Source organism: Vanessa atalanta, chromosome 2, assembly GCF_905147765.1.
Source record: "Vanessa atalanta chromosome 2, ilVanAtal1.2, whole genome shotgun sequence".
NCBI classification, from domain to species: Eukaryota; Metazoa; Arthropoda; class Insecta; order Lepidoptera; family Nymphalidae; genus Vanessa; species Vanessa atalanta.
This window is the reverse complement of record NC_061872.1, coordinates 7,785,238-7,803,632: the sequence shown is the minus strand read 5'-3', so window position 1 is coordinate 7,803,632 and position 18,395 is coordinate 7,785,238. Positions and strand designations below refer to the sequence as shown.

The window sequence follows — 18,395 nt, the reverse complement described above, 5'->3', positions numbered from 1 at the left end:
AGGGTTTGAACTCCATGATTCAACCGCGGGGTCTAGTGATTTACAAGACCAAAAAATAAACCTATAATTCAGTATTAAGCATTTCAAACTATACTTAATTCATGTAGATATTGATGATATAACATGTATCACAAGTACATTAAATTATCTCAATACAACATTTATCATTGCAATATTTAAGTTAAAATTAATTTTGCTAAATATAGTTGTACTCTCATAAATTTTCCACTGTTGTTTAAAGTCAGGTTGTTTTTCTGTCAAAAAAAGAATAAAATACATATCTCAATTTACCACGTTATTCTTAGATTGACGTACACATACGTGGGTTAAAATTTCTTCCAACACAAGCCGGTTTCACAACATTTTCTTAATCGCATTTAAACCCGCGACCTTCGCTCAAATTGATATACTCGCTCCACTGAACCATCGGCTCTTATAAAATATTTTTTTATTAAATTATTAATTTCAAACACAATTAATCACAATTAAATATAATAAATTTTATTTTAATTTACATATTATTACTATTATTTATAAAATGAATTGGCATTTGCAAGTTATTGTAATGAGACAAGTTCTTGGAAATCTATATACGTAGTGTTCGACTAAGTCTGTATTTTTCGAAAGATGGGTTTATTATGATTATATGTAGATGTAAGTATTAAGACTGTTGCTTTTATCTCGCATTTCTTGAATAAATAACATATCTATGTCTTTAAAGATCAACTAAATAAAATTATTCACCTAAGGGATAAAAAAAACTTATTAATTTTTTAAATAATATTTTTGTTTTTTAATATTTATAGTAAACGAAAAAGGGCGGCAAATGAAAAGTTTGAAGTTTACGCGGGCCTAATCAAACCCAGAATTGTGCGTTAATACCAAAATGTATATTATAGTTTTTTGCAACTTAAATATCATTAAGTTTTAATGCTACGTTCTAGGAAGGCTTTCCTAGAACAAAATACTCGACTCGAGGACTCGAGTTTTCGAACTAGGATTCGTCCTACCCTAATAAAGTTTTTATTCCCGAAAATTCTCAGTAACAACCAAATTAAGAAAAAAAAGGTACACGTTCGTGATCATTTGTGATAGATTGCCATCACATAGGACTATGAGATTAAGATAATTGAGAGTGCATCTCGTACATACATATTCACTTTAATTTCACATGTATTAGAGTAAGAGTCTTAGAGTCTGTACTCTATATCCTATATCCGTCCGATGCCGAGAAGGCAGTCGATATCCGTCTGGAGGAGATATTCATGATCATTCTAGTGGACATTTCAAATTGAATTTTGTAATAAAATAAGTATTTCAACGCTTCCTACAGATTTTATAAAAAGTAGCTTATGTCCTTCACATTTCCCTCCTTATAGGTTCAAGCTATATCCATACCATAATTCATCAAAATCCGCTTAATGTCTCATTCGTAAAAAGCTAACAGACAGAAAATTCACATCAATTATTCTTAGTTTAAATTTTAATTTAGTAACAAAAAGTTATGTTTCAAAATTCAAAAGCAAATTTTTTAAAGTAATATTTCGACTTCATTATTTATGTATACAAATAAATCAATTGCACACAATATTTTACAATAAAACATTCCTATTAAAGTATTCGTAATTATATGAAACAATATAATATAAAACATATTTCATATTAGGAATGTATTAAAATGTGATGAGTATATCATGATAACTTTATTTTTTCTATTAATTTTGCTATTAAATTTAGGTATGTCAACAAAAACTAATTACAAAAGTTATAACTTTAACATAACGTTTTTTTATTATTACAATACGGTATTTTTATTTATTACATAAAATTTGAAATGAAATAGTAGTTTTTCAGAAATAATTTTCGGTAGTCTATGTTTTACGATATATTTTTTGTATAATCTATAGTAGGAATTCTGATACAAATGGTAGATTGTGATTTCATACACTGGCATCCCTGCCGGGTGTGTGTGCGGCATATAAATTGTGTATCTGTAATTTACTGTAATTTTAATTGTAAACAATGTGTTTTATAAATCATTCATACGTGAAATAATAAAATCCTGGCAGTTTCTATCCCAATGTTGTAATTTAAGGGTTCTTATTTACTTTTTGTATTGATGTAAGGTTCTCGTGCTTTGTCTTCGTGTGTGACAATATACTCAAAATGGCGCATCAACTGGCACCGTCTGTAAATTGTTCATTGGACGACATTGACCTCAGTGCGCTAAAGGTAAACTCTTGAACTTTAACATTTTTGGCCATCTCTATAAATGCCTGTAAAAAGGCTACTCTTGATTAAAAAAATATATATCAGGGAGCAATGATCTCACAGGGCGTGAATCATAGTTAGGGTTCAATAAGGATTATAATTAGCTTTTATCTATACATTCCTTGTGAATGCTTGGTTTCAGGACCCGGCTGGTATATTTGAACTTATAGAAGTTGTAGGCAATGGCACCTATGGACAAGTATATAAGGTATGTATGTTAATCTCAATAAATAGTAAATAATCACTAATATAATGACCACAATTCTCAGATTTATCTGACCTATAAATATAAATCAGTTAAATACATAAGTATCATCCGTAAATTGAACCTTAATGATGAAAATTATGTTACTTTTATACTTTGAACTTTACAATTTAAGAGGAGCTATTAGTGTCAATGAACAGAATTAATTTTCATCTGCCAGCCTCCAATAAAACTGACATATTCTTAAATTACTATACACTGACTAAAAATTATCTGCTAAGTACATCAAAATGTCATTGAATAAATTTTATTGAACATTAGTATTACTGAAATTTACCAAATTGCAAATATTTTTTAAATAAACATGCACTCAAATGAAGATTTACATTTAAACCTATCTACTTCAAAATAATGTAATCTCATACTTCTGCTATCAGTCTAGATACTACATATAATTATGATAATGGGTTATTACTAATAACAAATATTAATTAAAATATATGTTTAAAAAATAATTGTATATTATGTAGTATTTACATTATGTTCATCAACTTTTTCATTTTATATATGTATATTATAGGGTCGCCACACAAAAACTGGACAGCTTGCTGCCATCAAAGTTATGGATGTCACACAGGATGAAGAGGAAGAGATAAAGCTTGAGATCAATGTCCTCAAAAAGTATTCTAATCACCGAAACATTGCAACTTATTATGGTGCATTTATTAAAAAGAGTCCTCCGGGAAAGGATGATCAGCTTTGGTTGGTCATGGAGTATTGTGGTGCTGGTAAGTACAATATGAACTTTAAAAAAAACTTATTTAATTACTTAAAATTATTGGTTGACCACTTCATAAAATAATTTTTGAAACTGAGTATATTTCTAGGGTCTGTTATGCAAAGTATGTCTTTTCTTAACCATAATCTCATCTAATAAAGTTAATTATAATTATCATGCTAATTGAGAAACAGCTTGAAATAATACAGAGTCAGTTCAGTTTTTATTGCTTTTAATTATATGACATGGTTAACAACCTCTAACTAAACTAATAAGATGCCTGTTTAACGCCTCATGGATACAATTATTCTTTGTGATAGTTACTTTTAATGTTGAAGAATAACTAAATAAAAATGTATCTATATTTCTTAAATTGATTTTAAAATATAAAAATTAGCAATATTGGACTCAATTGAGTAACAAAAAAAAAAATCTTCAATTAATATTCAGTGTACTTTAATGGAGATTAACATATTTCGATGTGAATCATTTATATATTTTTAGTACATACTTAATTGATTAAAATAACTGACTGGTGAAGTTCTTGCTTTTGTTTTTCTTTATAGAAATCACACTCATCACAATTTTGTTTTTTCATTTGTAACTGACTTGAAAAATCCACCTTATATAAAGAAGATATTCTGTTGTTTGTATGATTTGTATATAAGCTAAATTTTTTTTAATATACTTTCACTATGTTAAAACATGGGATGTAATTTTAGGTTCAGTGACAGACTTAGTCAAATCAACCAAGGGGCAGTCATTGAAAGAAGAATGGATTTCGTATATTTGCAGGGAGATTCTAAGAGGTCTTAGCTATTTGCACTCCAATAAAGTGATACACCGTGACATTAAGGGACAGAATGTTCTACTCACTGATAATGCTGAAGTTAAGCTTGGTAAGTAAAATATATATCACTCACATACTTTGAAATAAAACCTACTATTGATGTCTTCCTCACCCATATGAGTCATCATTTCAAAAAATTGTGTAAATTATTAAATAAAAATTTGGCTACATAAGTTGATAAAAGTATGAATACATAATTATAAATTATTAACACAGATATACATATAATAAATGGTAAAAAATTATGAATAATTTTATGATCTTATTTTAAAAAAAAAATCTGGGTAATATAAAGGTTTTAAAGAAGAGCTTGAATTTGTTATATGGCTACAAATAAATTTACATCATTAGATTATATTTTGTGTAGCTTTATATAATATATTGCATACTCGTGTTTCACTTAATATTTTATCTTTGGTCTGAATACCGCTGCTAATTAGTGTACATCATGCAATTTATGAACAGAATATGTATCTTGTACAATTGTGACATTTCTATAAGAACTGATCTCATTTGGTATATTATTGTGCTCACTCATGTTTTTATTGTTATTGAATAGTAATTTAAAAATATATGAATAATACATGCATTATGTTTCATTCATTTCATGTGAAATTGTGATAGTGAACTATTTGAACATTGATTATTAGATATGATGCTATAAGCTAAAATGACATAATTTGATATAAAAATTTTGAATGACAAATATGAATGAATCTTATTTATACTTTTTGCATTAAGTTCAGTGTAACTTAAAGATGGTTCCATCTCAATTTCTTAGTATTAAACATTGTTAAGTTTTTATTTGAAGCTATCCTTGAGACAAAATTTTAAATATTTTTTGGGGTAATAAATGATTTTTTTTTCTCGTAGTTGACTTTGGAGTATCTGCACAACTCGATAGGACAATCGGCAGGAGAAATACATTCATCGGTACTCCATATTGGATGGCGCCGGAAGTGATCGCATGTGACGAGAACCCCGAGGCTACGTACGATAATCGCTCTGACCTCTGGTCTCTCGGTATCACTGCACTTGAGATGGCTGAGAGTCAACCACCTCTATGCGATCTTCATCCTATGAGAGCTCTTTTCCTCATTCCAAGGTAGTTGTTTATAATTTATTGCTTTCCATTGATTTTATAATATTGTACTTATATAAGTCGTAAAATTTAATATTTTTATACAACTAATCTATAACAAGATAATATTTTTTTTAGAAACCCACCACCACGCTTAAAGTCAAAGAAGTGGGCAAAAAAATTTCATAGTTTTATTGAGACTGTACTTGTAAAAGACTACCATCAACGTCCTTATACTGAGCAACTCCTCAAGCATTCATTCATAAGGTGAGTATTATCTAGAAGAAAGTATTTAAAAAAAAAATAAAAAAACACCGCTTTTTTTATACTTAAAACTTTTTCTATATATTGAATGTCAATATTGTTCATCTTAACTTATTGAAGGAACATATAAACATTTTTAACTTTATTTTGTCGTAGTGTTCCTATAAAATGAGAAGTTTCATTAAAATTATGTGTAAATTAATAGAAAGTTGGAACATTAATCAAAATCAAAAATATCATGATCTACCAAGTTACGAATTGAGTTATAAATTTTAAATTTATCCTTTATTTTTTATATTTCATTATTTCTTATTAAAATTTTCAAGGTATTTACATTTACAAGGTATCTCAGACAGATCTGTAGGAGAGCTGCGCCGATTAGACTCCTAATCTAAATCGAAAGAGAATTTTTAGGGCTGCTACTTCATTAATATAAATTATGGTTCTCTATTTCTCACAGAGATCAACCGACGGAGAGGCAGGTGAGGATACAACTGAAAGACCACATAGATAGATGCAAGAAGAGAAAGCAAGACAATTCCGTGCGGGAGGACTACAAGTACTCGGGCTCGGAGGGGGAGGAGGAGGACAACGCGGTGGCGGGCGAGCCTTCGTCCATCGTGCACAACGCCGCCGCGCACCAGGGCGGAGACACGCTGCGCAGGAACTTCCAGCAGATACAGGAGGGCCGGTCGGTGTCGCTTGAGCTATGTGCTGTCCTTAAGTTAGATATTATATCGATAAAAAGACAAAGTACATTTTTTAACATTTTTAAGTAATCCTTGTCATACATAACAGGTCCCCAAGTCGGACACCCGCTCTTTGCATGAAATAATAGTATAATCTAATTTATACTTGTTTTGCTATATTATTTTTTTCATTATTCATTTCACATACACTACATCTTGGATGTTCGAGTATAACTCAACTAAATGCAATGTAATATAAAATATAAATAGATCAGTTCTACAAAAATACCTAAGTATAAATACAGTGTATAAATATGAAAATTCATGAAAAACATATATTTATTAATAATATTGATCCATACATACTCAGCTTGAATTTTATTTTTTAGCGCTGCTGCAGAAGCTCAGCAACCTCAACCGCCGCCTAAACGCAACAGCAAACGTGAAGAACGTGAGGAAATACCAGGTAGGTGTCATACTCTCAGTATCATACTGTTTATGCCATATTAACCCACTTATGTCAATTTGATTTTTTAACATTTTGGTAATGGAATTTTCCAATGGCAGGAGAAATAATGTAAGAGATAAACAAACCTTTGATATATATGTACATTGTACATTTTCCATGAGATTGTAATCGGGTTTGCCATTAATATCTTTCAAAGAGTTATGTATATTAATAAAAAAAAAGGTAAAAATGTATCATTAGTCGATTCACACATAAATATTCACAAATTGATTGAATTATGTTGAATCTTTTATCCCGACTAGTTAAAATCTTGTCTTCTTTAGGAGATTGATTTACATGACATTCACAGTGAAAGTTGTTTATTTCCCTTATTCTCCTTCAATTGGATTAGACTATATATTTTGTATATTTAATGAAAGGTACAAGACAAATCACTATTTTTATTCTTTTCTTACTTTGCAATAGAACCTGGCCCGCCAGCGCGGCCATCCATTCCACAAAGACTGATTGTTGTGCCAGACCCACAGGCACAACAGCCAAATAGATATAGGTAATTATTAAAGCAATGTACGTTATGTTATATTTATTTTAGTTTTATTAACAATTCAAATATTTCAAAAAATACATCTGGATTTACTATGATTTCCCAAAAATTTTCATTGGTTTTACATCACAAACAAAGCAACAAGATAGTTATAAGTTTTCGTCCAGAAGCGTCAACAGTAGAATAATTACCTCTGTCGCGCAGGCCACTGCCGCCGACGCCTAAGTCCTCGGGCTCGTCTAACAGCTCGGGCTCCAACAACGGCACCCCGCCCGCAGGCGGCCCGCAGCCTCCGCAGCGCGGCTCGCATCACATATTCAAGCCCATGGTACGTCCCGTTTTACAGCTAGTCAATCAGCTATTGTCTGAATTTTTTTATCATTTATTCGGCGTCTATAACTATTTATACATATCGATTTGAATTGTTAGTAATTTGATATTTTTCTTTAGTTTTAATAATTAGCATTTTATTAAAATTTAATTGTGTTTGTAAAGATTTGATAGTTTTTACAGACACAATTAAAAGCTATCTGGTCATGATTGATAATATAAACTAAAAAAAACTTGGATTTATATGAATTAAAAATTTAAATATGATTTTGGTTATTACGACTTTGCAGTGAAGTTTATATTAAAAGACACAATGTTAAGTTAAGGCTCGGTTACCTGATTCATCAGGAATTTAGCAGATAAATATTGTGAATCGACCAGAATAACAGGCCAGACAGTAGTGACTACGTATTTTGTCACTGCGATATGATGTATCAATTATAAACAGTCTAACCTGTGATCACTGTGGTCATATTTTCCGTGGAAGACAACATAATGACTTATTCACGTTAAATTACATGTAGAGCTATAACAGTTAAAATAATTTATTGTTTTAAGTATAAAATTCTAAGAAGAAAATTCAACACTAGCATGAGGATTCAAAAGTGGTGAATTTTACCCATCAAAATTCTTCTTGTCTATTATTGTTCCTTATTTAATTTACAATCTAACTTAAAATCTCATCACATAAAGTTAGATTATATAAAAGATTTATATTTAGGTAAATTTTAAACATAAATATCTTCTTTAAAATGTATGTTTAATTTTTTATACCAACGTATATAGATTTTATTTTTGCTTTTGCAGTGTATTACTATTTTTTTTTTGTTATTTTATCTTAAATCAAAGTATAATGTATACGTACTAGTAACACGATTAATAAAAAATAACTTTTCGAGTTTTTATTATTATATGAATATTTTTTCTGTAAAATTTAATAAAGAAATTTTATCTGAGCAATATAATGAAAAAATTAAGAAGAAACGTGTATTTGTAATATGAAAAAAATCATTAATAAAAAGTAATGCATGTTCTTTCGCCTTTTTATCATATTTGTGAACTTTTTATTTTATTAGCTTGTGTTTTTGTTTTCATGTCACGCTGTTTTTCTTTGCACATCCGATAAATTGACTGCAGCTTCCACCTCGAAGGCCAGAGGTAGGTTTATATTTGCTGCTTCGAATAAATTACAAAAGTGTAATTTATAATATAATCGATAGTGACGATTCTATGATGTATTTTCAGGACTTAGATAAGTTAGCAGCGCAGCTAAACGAGCTCGGCGTAGTTTCGGGCAATGAACCACCAAATCGACCCCCGCGAGCACCAACTAATGGCCAAGGTCAGTCTTGTACAAAACAGATACAAACAACCTGTTAAAATTTAGATGCAACATAAAGACAGCTAAAAAGATAATTATACAATTAAAATAATATTTGTTATAATTAAAATATTATTTAATGGGTAGGGTCACGTCTTCGTGTATGATTAGCACACACACACAGCTATACCGTCGCATATGACCATTATCAATATAAAAAAAAAATAGCGAATGTTCGAGAAAATACATTTTAAGCTTGATAACAAAAGCTCAGTCATAAAAAAAGTATATTCATTATCATCATATTATTTCTAACACATCTGAGCATGCTTATAAGTTGATATTCGACATGGTCACGCAAGTAATAAAATTATGTTATATTAAATCTTTGCAACATATTTGCTAAAGAAGTTCATTTTAAAATGAAAAATCGTACGAAAAATCTTATTGGAAAGAGATTTTATTCAATTTTAATATACTATTTTTTTGTAAGCAGCAGGAATTCTACTTTAAAAAATTATGCTTACTTACCAATGCATTTTTATCTGTTTGTATTTACTCTGTAATTATAACCTACTTTAAAAACATATATGTAAAATTTTTTATTTTCAAACTATGAAATAATACATTTAGCTCGTTTCACTGTATTCTTACCCCCCACTTGCGCCTCACCCGAATAGACCGGCGTGCGTTTTAGTAGCGTGCACGTGCGCGTGCTGCGAGCCGCTCGAAGCATTCTATACCCAGCCACACACACACATACACACACACCGATACAAATAATCTGACGTAGCTCGCCCCCCCAGGCCCGCCCGTGGAGCGCGCCGCGCCCGAGCCCACGTTCGAGGAGTCGGACAGCGACAGCGAGGCGGAGGAGAGCGGCGGCCGCGTGCGCAACGACGGCACGTTGCTGGCCAGCGACCCGCCCAAGCCGCTGTGAGCACCACACGCCACTCGTTGACGCGTGCCTTTCGAATTAACGAATTCTCATCACTCGGCTATAGGTCATCCGGCTAATTTTTCATTCGTTGTATCGTACGGACCGAGTGGCCGTCGGAACGAAGATATCGAAAGTTTCTTCGAAATCAATGAGACGATCAAAAATACGATTTTCATCGATGTCATCGTTTCGCTTTGAGTGTGATTTATTTATTTATCTTAGACGTAAATTTAATTTGAAACTCATCCTAGATCACGTAGCAAACGACTAATCTCACGTTTTCCTTTCTTTTCTTTTATGTTGCGCGTTATTTTATTTTCGCCCTCCATCTACTCCCCTTGGTTCGCTCCCCTTTGTTTCGGTTGCCCGTCAGTCCCGAGTTCTGCTACAGGCCGGGCCTGAGCGCGGTGTCGGAGGATGGCTGCGGCGGCTGCGCGCCCACGCGCCCGCTGCCGCCCACGCCCGACGACGACGACCCGCACGCCGACCGCACGCTCGTCAAGCGGGTGAGTGCCGCCCAGTGTGTGTCGGTGTTCTGTGTTAACTATTTGCATCTAGACTAAGGCGGTCGAAAAGGAAAATGTTCATTTCGTGCTTGCATACTCTTATATTCCTTGCGGTCGTCTGACCGACCTACCCGTGTGAGTTGCGAATTATATGTGAATAAACATTTTCGTTTTGGACTACGAGGATCAATCAATAACGGTTTGTAAATGATCAATGTGTTATGTTAATTTTTGCAATATCTTATTGTTTTAGTTTTAATAATATGTATTGCTTGGTCCCATTTAATTTCTGACCATGAATATTCTCACCTAACGTGTGAGCGTTAGTCTCAGTGATGGTGGGGTCTTGCATTTACCATATCTCACGCCAAAGTAAGATTGGTGAGCGATTACGAATAGTATTAGAATTGTAATACATATCTTTGTTCTCTTTATTTATGTGCACTTTTTATACTAAACATGTTCGGAAAACATCAGAGGGAGAATGAAAACGATAAAAGACAATCGGACATCGATGAAGCCGTTCTGCTAAAGGATTGGGACTTTGCCAGATTTTTTCCTTCGAAAAATACTGACGTCAAAGAAGAAAAGCAAGATCCGACAAAAGAGTCTGAACTCAAACGCGCGCAACTCCAACGCCAATCTCGTATTGAAATGGAAGATGCGTGGGTTAAATACAAAGCTATTGCGACACCGCCCTCCCGCCATAAACAGTTATTCCAAAAACCGGTCGACAAAACTACTCAAGAAAAGTTATCTGACATACTTAAGTACAAGAAGGAGCAAGATGCCGACCTGAATGCCCCAAACAGGTTCTTCAGAGGATTCAGAAGAGAGAACTCTGACTTGTTCCCACTGTCCAGCACACGACATTCTGCTATCTACTATCCGAAACATGAAGCTCAAATTGGAGCTAGCAAACAACTGAGATCTAGCGGAATATTCAATCACTCGCGTAAACAGTCCAACAAACCCCAGGCATCAGGGGAACCGATTCTGACAGACTTTATTAAAATGAACGACAGTTTAAAGAGAGCCCAAAAAAACCACTCAAAGATATGCGATAAAATATCTCCAGAGAAGAAAGTCACCGCAAACAACCCGATAGACGCTCTGAAGAGTGTCGCGGTGCTCATCAGGCAGGACAACGAAAGAAACAGTACGAGTCGCCAGAGCAGCGTGAACAGCGACTCGCCGGCCACGAGTATCTGTTTCACGAGCAGCGCCTCGTTCGAGAAGGGCACGCCCGACCTCACCGCCGACACGCTGCGGAGCGGCGACTCCGACGCCAAAAGCGTCGTCAGACCCCGCAGAGAAAAGACGGAATCCGATATTATATTCAGAAGGAATTCGCAATTAAACCGGCACACAGACATTATATCGAGTGGGCAGGAAGCGGTAATCGCACAGGATCAGGTAATTCACACTGCTCGGGATAGTTTGATTAATATATTTTTACTTACGTTTGGTATGAGGGTTCTAATCTATGATTATCTAACATAGTTGTATTGAACTAACCTGTCGATGCTGTATTGTATCATAAAGTCCCTTAAGTGATTGTGTAGCTATCGGTGTGGACTGTGGTGGATCGAATGATTTGTGTGGGAATGGTTGAACTGAAAGCGTTTTAATTAAATATCTATACTAAAAATATATATTTATGAATGTTTGTAATAGTTTGATGAAAATATTTTAGTATTTACTGTTTATTTGCTCACACGTCTTACATTTTGGCGTGACAGATTATTTTACGTATCTGTTATAGTAGTTTAGTTTAATATGAGATGTAGGTACATTGACTGTAGAAAAATACTCAATGGTTACATGGATTGGTTATTCGTTTATTCGATAAGTAGCTAGTTTCTTCTTACTAAACTAACTAACATTGATATTTTGTACTCACAAACTAATAATTAATTAATTTACATCTGTGCGCGAATACCGACTTCCTGCCAAGATACGCAAAGCGTCCTCAGTCGATGAATTAAGTAAATTGTGCCATAAACAGTTTAAATTTAACAATATCAGGAATGACCGCCTAACGACTTCTCACCGAAGCTGACAAGAATATTCAACGTCTGTTTTGTGAATGTGTTTTTATTTACATGCATGTTTTTACGCTGCCGTGTTTGTGTTTGTCACGCTATGCTGTTGCAACGTTAAAACAATAACTAGCAGATACACGGACACCGTGACACTAGCCTGGATCTATTTGGTAATACAATTGCTTATAAAAAAACCTAACTATAAGTACATTAAGAATTAGTAATTTATTGGATTTTTAAATTGTTGTTAGTGTAAAGCTATTGTCGCGGTGTCATTATTACACGTAAGTATAACATTGGGATACGCCAATTATATTTTTTTTTAACATAATAATCTTAATTCTTATATTTATGAAATGGCGAAGTTGATTGTGCTTACAATATTTGTAACAACTTGTAACGAGATCAGCTTCGATTTACGTTAATAAGTGAGCCAACAAAAATTAAAAACAATTTTGCAATAAAAGACTTACAGAAATATCCAACTACAAGTTATGTATAATTAAGCCTACCAAATTTTCCGCGGCGAAATTTATATTTTAATGGAATTGCAACAGACAGACATTTAACCGTATTGACTTATTACTTTGTCTGGCTTACATTTGTGCAATTCAAAATGTATTATTTAACTAAAAAACGCGGTCGTTCGGAATGAGATGTCCCGTTTCGTCCAAAATATAATGTTATATTTATTTGTTTAATATTCTGGATTAATTCAATTCCGCTTAATTTACGTTAACATTTCATAGAAGGATATAATCTCGTTTGTGACAAACATGTGTCGGGAATATTATTGTGGAAACAATTCAAACATGTTTTTTAGGATTTATATCTTACTATCGCACTGTGAATAAACCATATTGCAGTTGAAAAAAAAGGATCAATTATTATCTCATAAAAGCGTTAGCCATATGATTTCATTTGTTCTGTTATCGTTAACTAAATGTAAATATAAATAATGGCTCTATATGATAATTTCGTAGACATTCTCAAGACATATAATAAAAATTAACGCCATAAGGCAGTTGCATCGGAACGTGGCTAATAGTAATATATATATAATAGTAGTTACAAATAATCAATGCCCTAAATAGTCTCGTAATCTTTATAAATATTTAGACCTTCAGTAATTGGTGATTTCGAAAGTAAAGTTGTATACAAATTTATTATTGGCTTAACTTTTTTACGTTTATGACAACAAAAAGTACCTTCTTAAATTCTTGAAATTATTTACTTAAATATATCTTAAATATGAACACATAGCATTATTTACATGAAAAACTAAAAAGTTACGTGATGCGAATTTGAAATGCACCCAGGGTCGTTCGAGCGGCAACAATGAAGGCAATGGTTCGCGTACCAGCTCTGTGCTGCCCGACCTACTGAGCCAGGCGGGTCAGCCCACGACTCCACCACGCCACGACAAATCCACCAGCGAAGAGGTAATATCTCCAAATCATCCGACCAGCTATTTGTACAATTACATATATATATATATATATATATATATATATATCTAGCATACCATCTCGAAATAGCCTCATAATAATAAAATTACTGCCTACAAGTTAAAATCCTTATATAGAGGCAAATTATTATATTAGTATATTGCGGACATTTATGCCAATTCACTACTTAGAACAGATATCCATTTCACAAAATCTGTGCTTTATGTTAAAGTTTTTGTGTGTAACATCTCGCGATTTTCATATTTATTTATGATACGGGGCTCCCAACATTATTTCGTAAGAGGTGCTTGCTTAACAAGAATTAACATTGATAAAATGTCGCTAATATCATAAATATTATACCTTATAAAACTAACCTCAAAAACGATTTACAGTCGAAAGTTATAATGAAAAATTTTAATGTAAAAAAATAAATGAATGTCAGTAACAAATTTCTGAAATACATAAATAAGTGTTAGGAGTCCCTGTCCTAGCAACATGTGGTGCCAAGCTTTTAGTATATAGTATTAATGTGATAATGGTTGTCAATCATGCAAACACCCTGGAGCTACGGTCCGCGACCGGTTTGCAGACTGCTGTTATCACTACGTAAGTACGAACCGTATAGCAACAAGAATGCCTCAAACAGCATATCATAGAATGTTGTTAAAATAAACATCTCACTTCTTCTCTATGTATGCATACTATAGAAAGCTTCCATGTGTATTCATCTGCTAGATCATGTCTTTAGCCTTGAAGGTAGTTCGAAGAAATATTGAGCCAGCTTAATAACCGCAAGAGCAGTGGTACGATGGGAGTTGATGAATTACAGAAATATTATTATTAGCCTGACCTTAAAATATATTTTAATGATTACAAGTATGACCACAGTATTAAAGATAAATCATAAAGTAACTACGATTTTATTAGAGCAATTTACTTATCCACTTTAAGTATTGAGAAAATTACCAGTAGAATTATACGAATTAAAACATTTTATGAAACAACCTCCATTCCTTCAAATAATTTCCTGATCATACTGAATGCTATAAAATCTTATTGAATGTGTCACAACATCAAAATCATGTTAAATGTAAACACGTTGACAACATGTTATCTGAACAATTTTAATCATTGCCTGCTACACATTATATACCTCTATATTCTGGTTCGTCAAACATGTTTTGTAGATATTAGCAACGCTGCAAATAACTTTCCGATCATTGAGATGATAACTAATAAATGGGAGGTGGATTTTATGACTAACCAAAAACATAAAATTTCGGATGTAAAACCAAAATAAAAAATATATGTACATTTAAAAAAAGTAAATCTATTATTATTTTGCTTTATTTATTTAAGTTTTAATTCAGTGTATTTTCTTTTCCAGTATAGACAAGCCATTGCAGGAGGCACACCTGCTCCTCACCATCATCACCACCCTCTCCCATCCTCTGTCCAGTCTACTCCTTCGAAATCTTTCGTATCGGGTGCCGCTTCTCCACACCCTCTTCAGCATTCTCCCTCGAACTCCTCTGTGGGTTCCCATCAACAGTTCCTCCCCTTGCAACAGAAGCAGCGTTCGTTTCTCACGTTCGGCTTCGGCGCGGGATCGACGGGCAGCGGCGGGACGGGCGGCTCGGGCAACGCTTCCCGTCGGGAGAGTCACGTAAACGTCAACGTTACGCCCACGGGCCACGATCTGTCGTCCGATACGCCAGAAATACGGAAATACAAGAAGAGATTCAATTCTGAGATTCTATGCGCAGCGCTGTGGGGTATGACCCAAAACTTACTTATATGTCTAATTTTAATGTTTCATTCACTTTGGCAATTATATTGTTTATGTATCTACTTCAGGAGTCAATCTGCTAATTGGAACGGAAAACGGTTTGATGTTACTCGATCGTTCTGGTCAAGGAAAAGTATATCAATTGATCTCAAGACGCCGCTTCCAGCAAATGGAAGTGTTAGAAGGACAAAATATTCTTATAACTGTATCTGGAAAAAAGAATCGCGTACGCGTGTACTATTTGAGCTGGTTGAAATCAAAGATTTTACGCACTGATGGCTTAAGTGATGTCAGTACTTTTGATTTTTTTTTTATTTAATCTTAAATGTTTCCAAATCTAATATATTTTTTAATTTTTGTAGCAAGTCGAAAGAAGAAATGGTTGGATAAACGTCGGAGAATTACAGGGTGCAGTTCATTTCCGTATAGTCAAGTATGAGCGGATCAAGTTCCTCGTCATTGCTCTTAAAGATTCTATCGAGATTTACGCGTGGGCTCCAAAACCATATCACAAATTTATGGCCTTCAAAAGTTTTGGAGAATTGCAACATAGGTATAAATATTAAGCTTCTTAAATCTTAGTAGATATTCGGAACTGAAAATTGTACTAATTATTATAATGGATCAAAATTTTATTAACAGAATTATATATATACACTTATATATTTTGATAAATATTTATCAAAATATATTAAATAAGTTTATGTAAAATTGTTAAGACAGTCTGTTTAAATTTAAAAATATTTCCAGGCCTTTATTAGTTGATTTAACTATTGAAGAAGGTACAAGACTGAAAGTAATCTATGGTTCAGCGGATGGTTTCCATGCTGTAGATCTCGATACTGCTAGTGTATATGACATTTATATACCGAAACATGTAAGTGATAATACATTTAATAATAACTAGTATACTGTGACGAAATTTACTTTTGCACAAATTCTTCTTATTATTTTATCTATGGCTGAAAAACATACTTTGGTCTTTTAGTATGACTATTCTTCGAGTAATTTACCCCCATTCGTTTATAGTAAACACTACAATATGTATGACGAATTGCACATGTAATATTGTTTTTTTATAACAGACACAAGGAGCGATAATTCCACATTGCATCGTTCCATTGCCTAATTCTAATGGAGTGCAGCTACTGTTATGTTATGATAATGAAGGCGTCTACGTCAACACTTATGGTAGAGTTAGCAAAAATATAGTGTTGCAGGTATGTAACTTAGTAATTCAAAATCAAATTTGATGATATATAGTTTTTTATTATATTTAGAATGTTTATAACAAATATTATTTATTTCATTTTAGTGGGGTGAAATGCCTACATCTGTAGCCTACATTGGTACTGGTCAAATAATGGGTTGGGGCAATAAAGCTATCGAAATTCGCTCCGTAGAGAGTGGACATCTTGACGGCGTATTTATGCACAAAAAAGCCCAACGGCTTAAATTTTTATGTGAGCGCAATGACAAAGTTTTCTTCTCGTCCGCAAAGGGTGGTTCATCTTGTCAAATATATTTTATGACGCTGAATAAACCCGGAATGGCCAATTGGTAGTGACAGGGCATGGAGGGCAAATAAACGCCCCTTTACTGTGATGCGACACTGCCCTTTGGACATGCCAGTATTTTATTAAAAAAAATCAATCATGTGCTTTGGCCATTCAGAATTCAAAGACTTGTGATAGTAACAGATTATAATGTGCTCAAAAGACAATCCACAAAACATTACAATTTACAATTTCGTATTCGAGAATCTTATCTTTTAACAATCGTGGCATTTTGTACTGAATACTGTAATTTCAATACAAGCTACTAAGGATTATATATTATTAAGCAATAACCTATAGGATTAATGTTTTGATATTGACAACTATTCATAAGTAAGTTAATATTGCTTAGGTTTTATGTTGTAGATGTTAATTTCTGTAAGAAAATGTAATTCAAATCGAACTATCAATTCATATTATGCCATATTATATTGTTTATAATGTTAAGCTAGTTGGGTGATGATTATAATAATTGGATACATGATTATGTTCATTAACAAAAATCAATGCCATGTCAGACAAATCGATATGACTATTTATTAATAACAAACTTACAAATTAAACTATTCAACTCTAGATGCTGTAAATTACTCTCATTTAATAAGGTTCTCTTAAGTAATCGGCACTTAGTCAAGTCACTGTGTATGTAATTATCACACCAAACTGCAATAATTTTATTAATGGATAAATCCTAAAAATTTGGTACTATTTATTATTTATTTGTTATGTACTATATTATTTACATGTATAAAGATGTAACTGTGCATATTGAAAATTATATATTTGATGACTTTTTATTTGAAATACCTTAGTCCAATAAAACACAAAATATGATGTTTTTTTTTCTTATTTATTGCTACATACCATTAATTGTCTGATCACTGTCTGAACCTTAAGAGTAAAAATTATTCCTATCTAGTAAGAAATTATTTTTTCTGAAACAATATATGCTACTTGCTTTTACTACTAGCAAAACTACTTCAATAGTCCATAGATTTTATTAATTGGAAATAAAATAATTTATTTCTAACAAACTACACATTATCACCTAACCAACAAAATAGTGTCCATTATACATAAAACTTTTTGGAGTAATGGAAGGAAATTTCATGGAAGGTCTTAGTAATTAGTGAAATACAAACATTTAATTATTGATAGACTAAAGATTAGATGCTATTTACACTGTTTTTTTAAAGGTATTTTGAGTCAAACCAAAAATTATACTAACGTTTACTCTGTTATTAATAGAATCTATTGAAAATAAATCCTAATTAAATATACAAGTCAGTGTGGTTTGGATCCTCTT

The 18,395-nt window shown here is 32.7% G+C and overlaps 1 protein-coding gene across 4 annotated transcripts; it reads left to right on the top strand.

The window, feature by feature from the left end:
- Positions 1 to 1,956: 1,956 nt before the first annotated feature.
- LOC125075273 (serine/threonine-protein kinase mig-15) lies at positions 1,957 to 17,862 on the top strand. 4 transcript variants are annotated; one of them, XM_047687000.1, is made up of 22 exons: positions 1,957 to 2,232; positions 2,414 to 2,479; positions 3,057 to 3,264; positions 3,977 to 4,153; positions 4,978 to 5,209; positions 5,324 to 5,452; positions 5,910 to 6,140; positions 6,528 to 6,604; positions 7,073 to 7,157; positions 7,356 to 7,479; positions 8,619 to 8,639; positions 8,727 to 8,823; positions 9,609 to 9,738; positions 10,134 to 10,248; positions 10,726 to 11,664; positions 13,613 to 13,735; positions 15,315 to 15,519; positions 15,602 to 15,822; positions 15,896 to 16,086; positions 16,284 to 16,410; positions 16,619 to 16,753; positions 16,849 to 17,862. In XM_047687000.1, exons 1-22 carry the CDS (start codon positions 2,167 to 2,169, stop codon positions 17,095 to 17,097), a joined length of 3,948 nt encoding a protein of 1,315 aa, XP_047542956.1. In that variant the 5' UTR covers positions 1,957 to 2,166; the 3' UTR covers positions 17,098 to 17,862. The 4 variants fall into 4 exon arrangements, with proteins under 4 accessions (XP_047542956.1, XP_047542947.1, XP_047542972.1 ...); XM_047686991.1 differs by having other exon boundaries at positions 15,132 to 15,519; positions 16,849 to 17,861; XM_047687016.1 differs by lacking the exon at positions 10,726 to 11,664 and having other exon boundaries at positions 16,849 to 17,858.
- Positions 17,863 to 18,395: the final 533 nt, after the last annotated feature.

What these genes read in the sequence shown, in the direction of transcription:
- LOC125075273 (XM_047686991.1), top strand. Translation starts at nt 2,167, where the DNA reads ATGGCGCATCAACTGGCACCGTCTGTAAATTGTTCATTGGACGACATT. An exon ending in AGCGACCCGCCCAAGCCGCT is followed by an intron (nt 9,739 to 10,133) that starts GTGAGCACCACA and finishes GTTCTGCTACAG; the next exon opens with GCCGGGCCTGAGCGCGGTGT. An exon ending in CGGTAATCGCACAGGATCAG is followed by an intron (nt 11,665 to 13,612) that starts GTAATTCACACT and finishes AAATGCACCCAG; the next exon opens with GGTCGTTCGAGCGGCAACAA.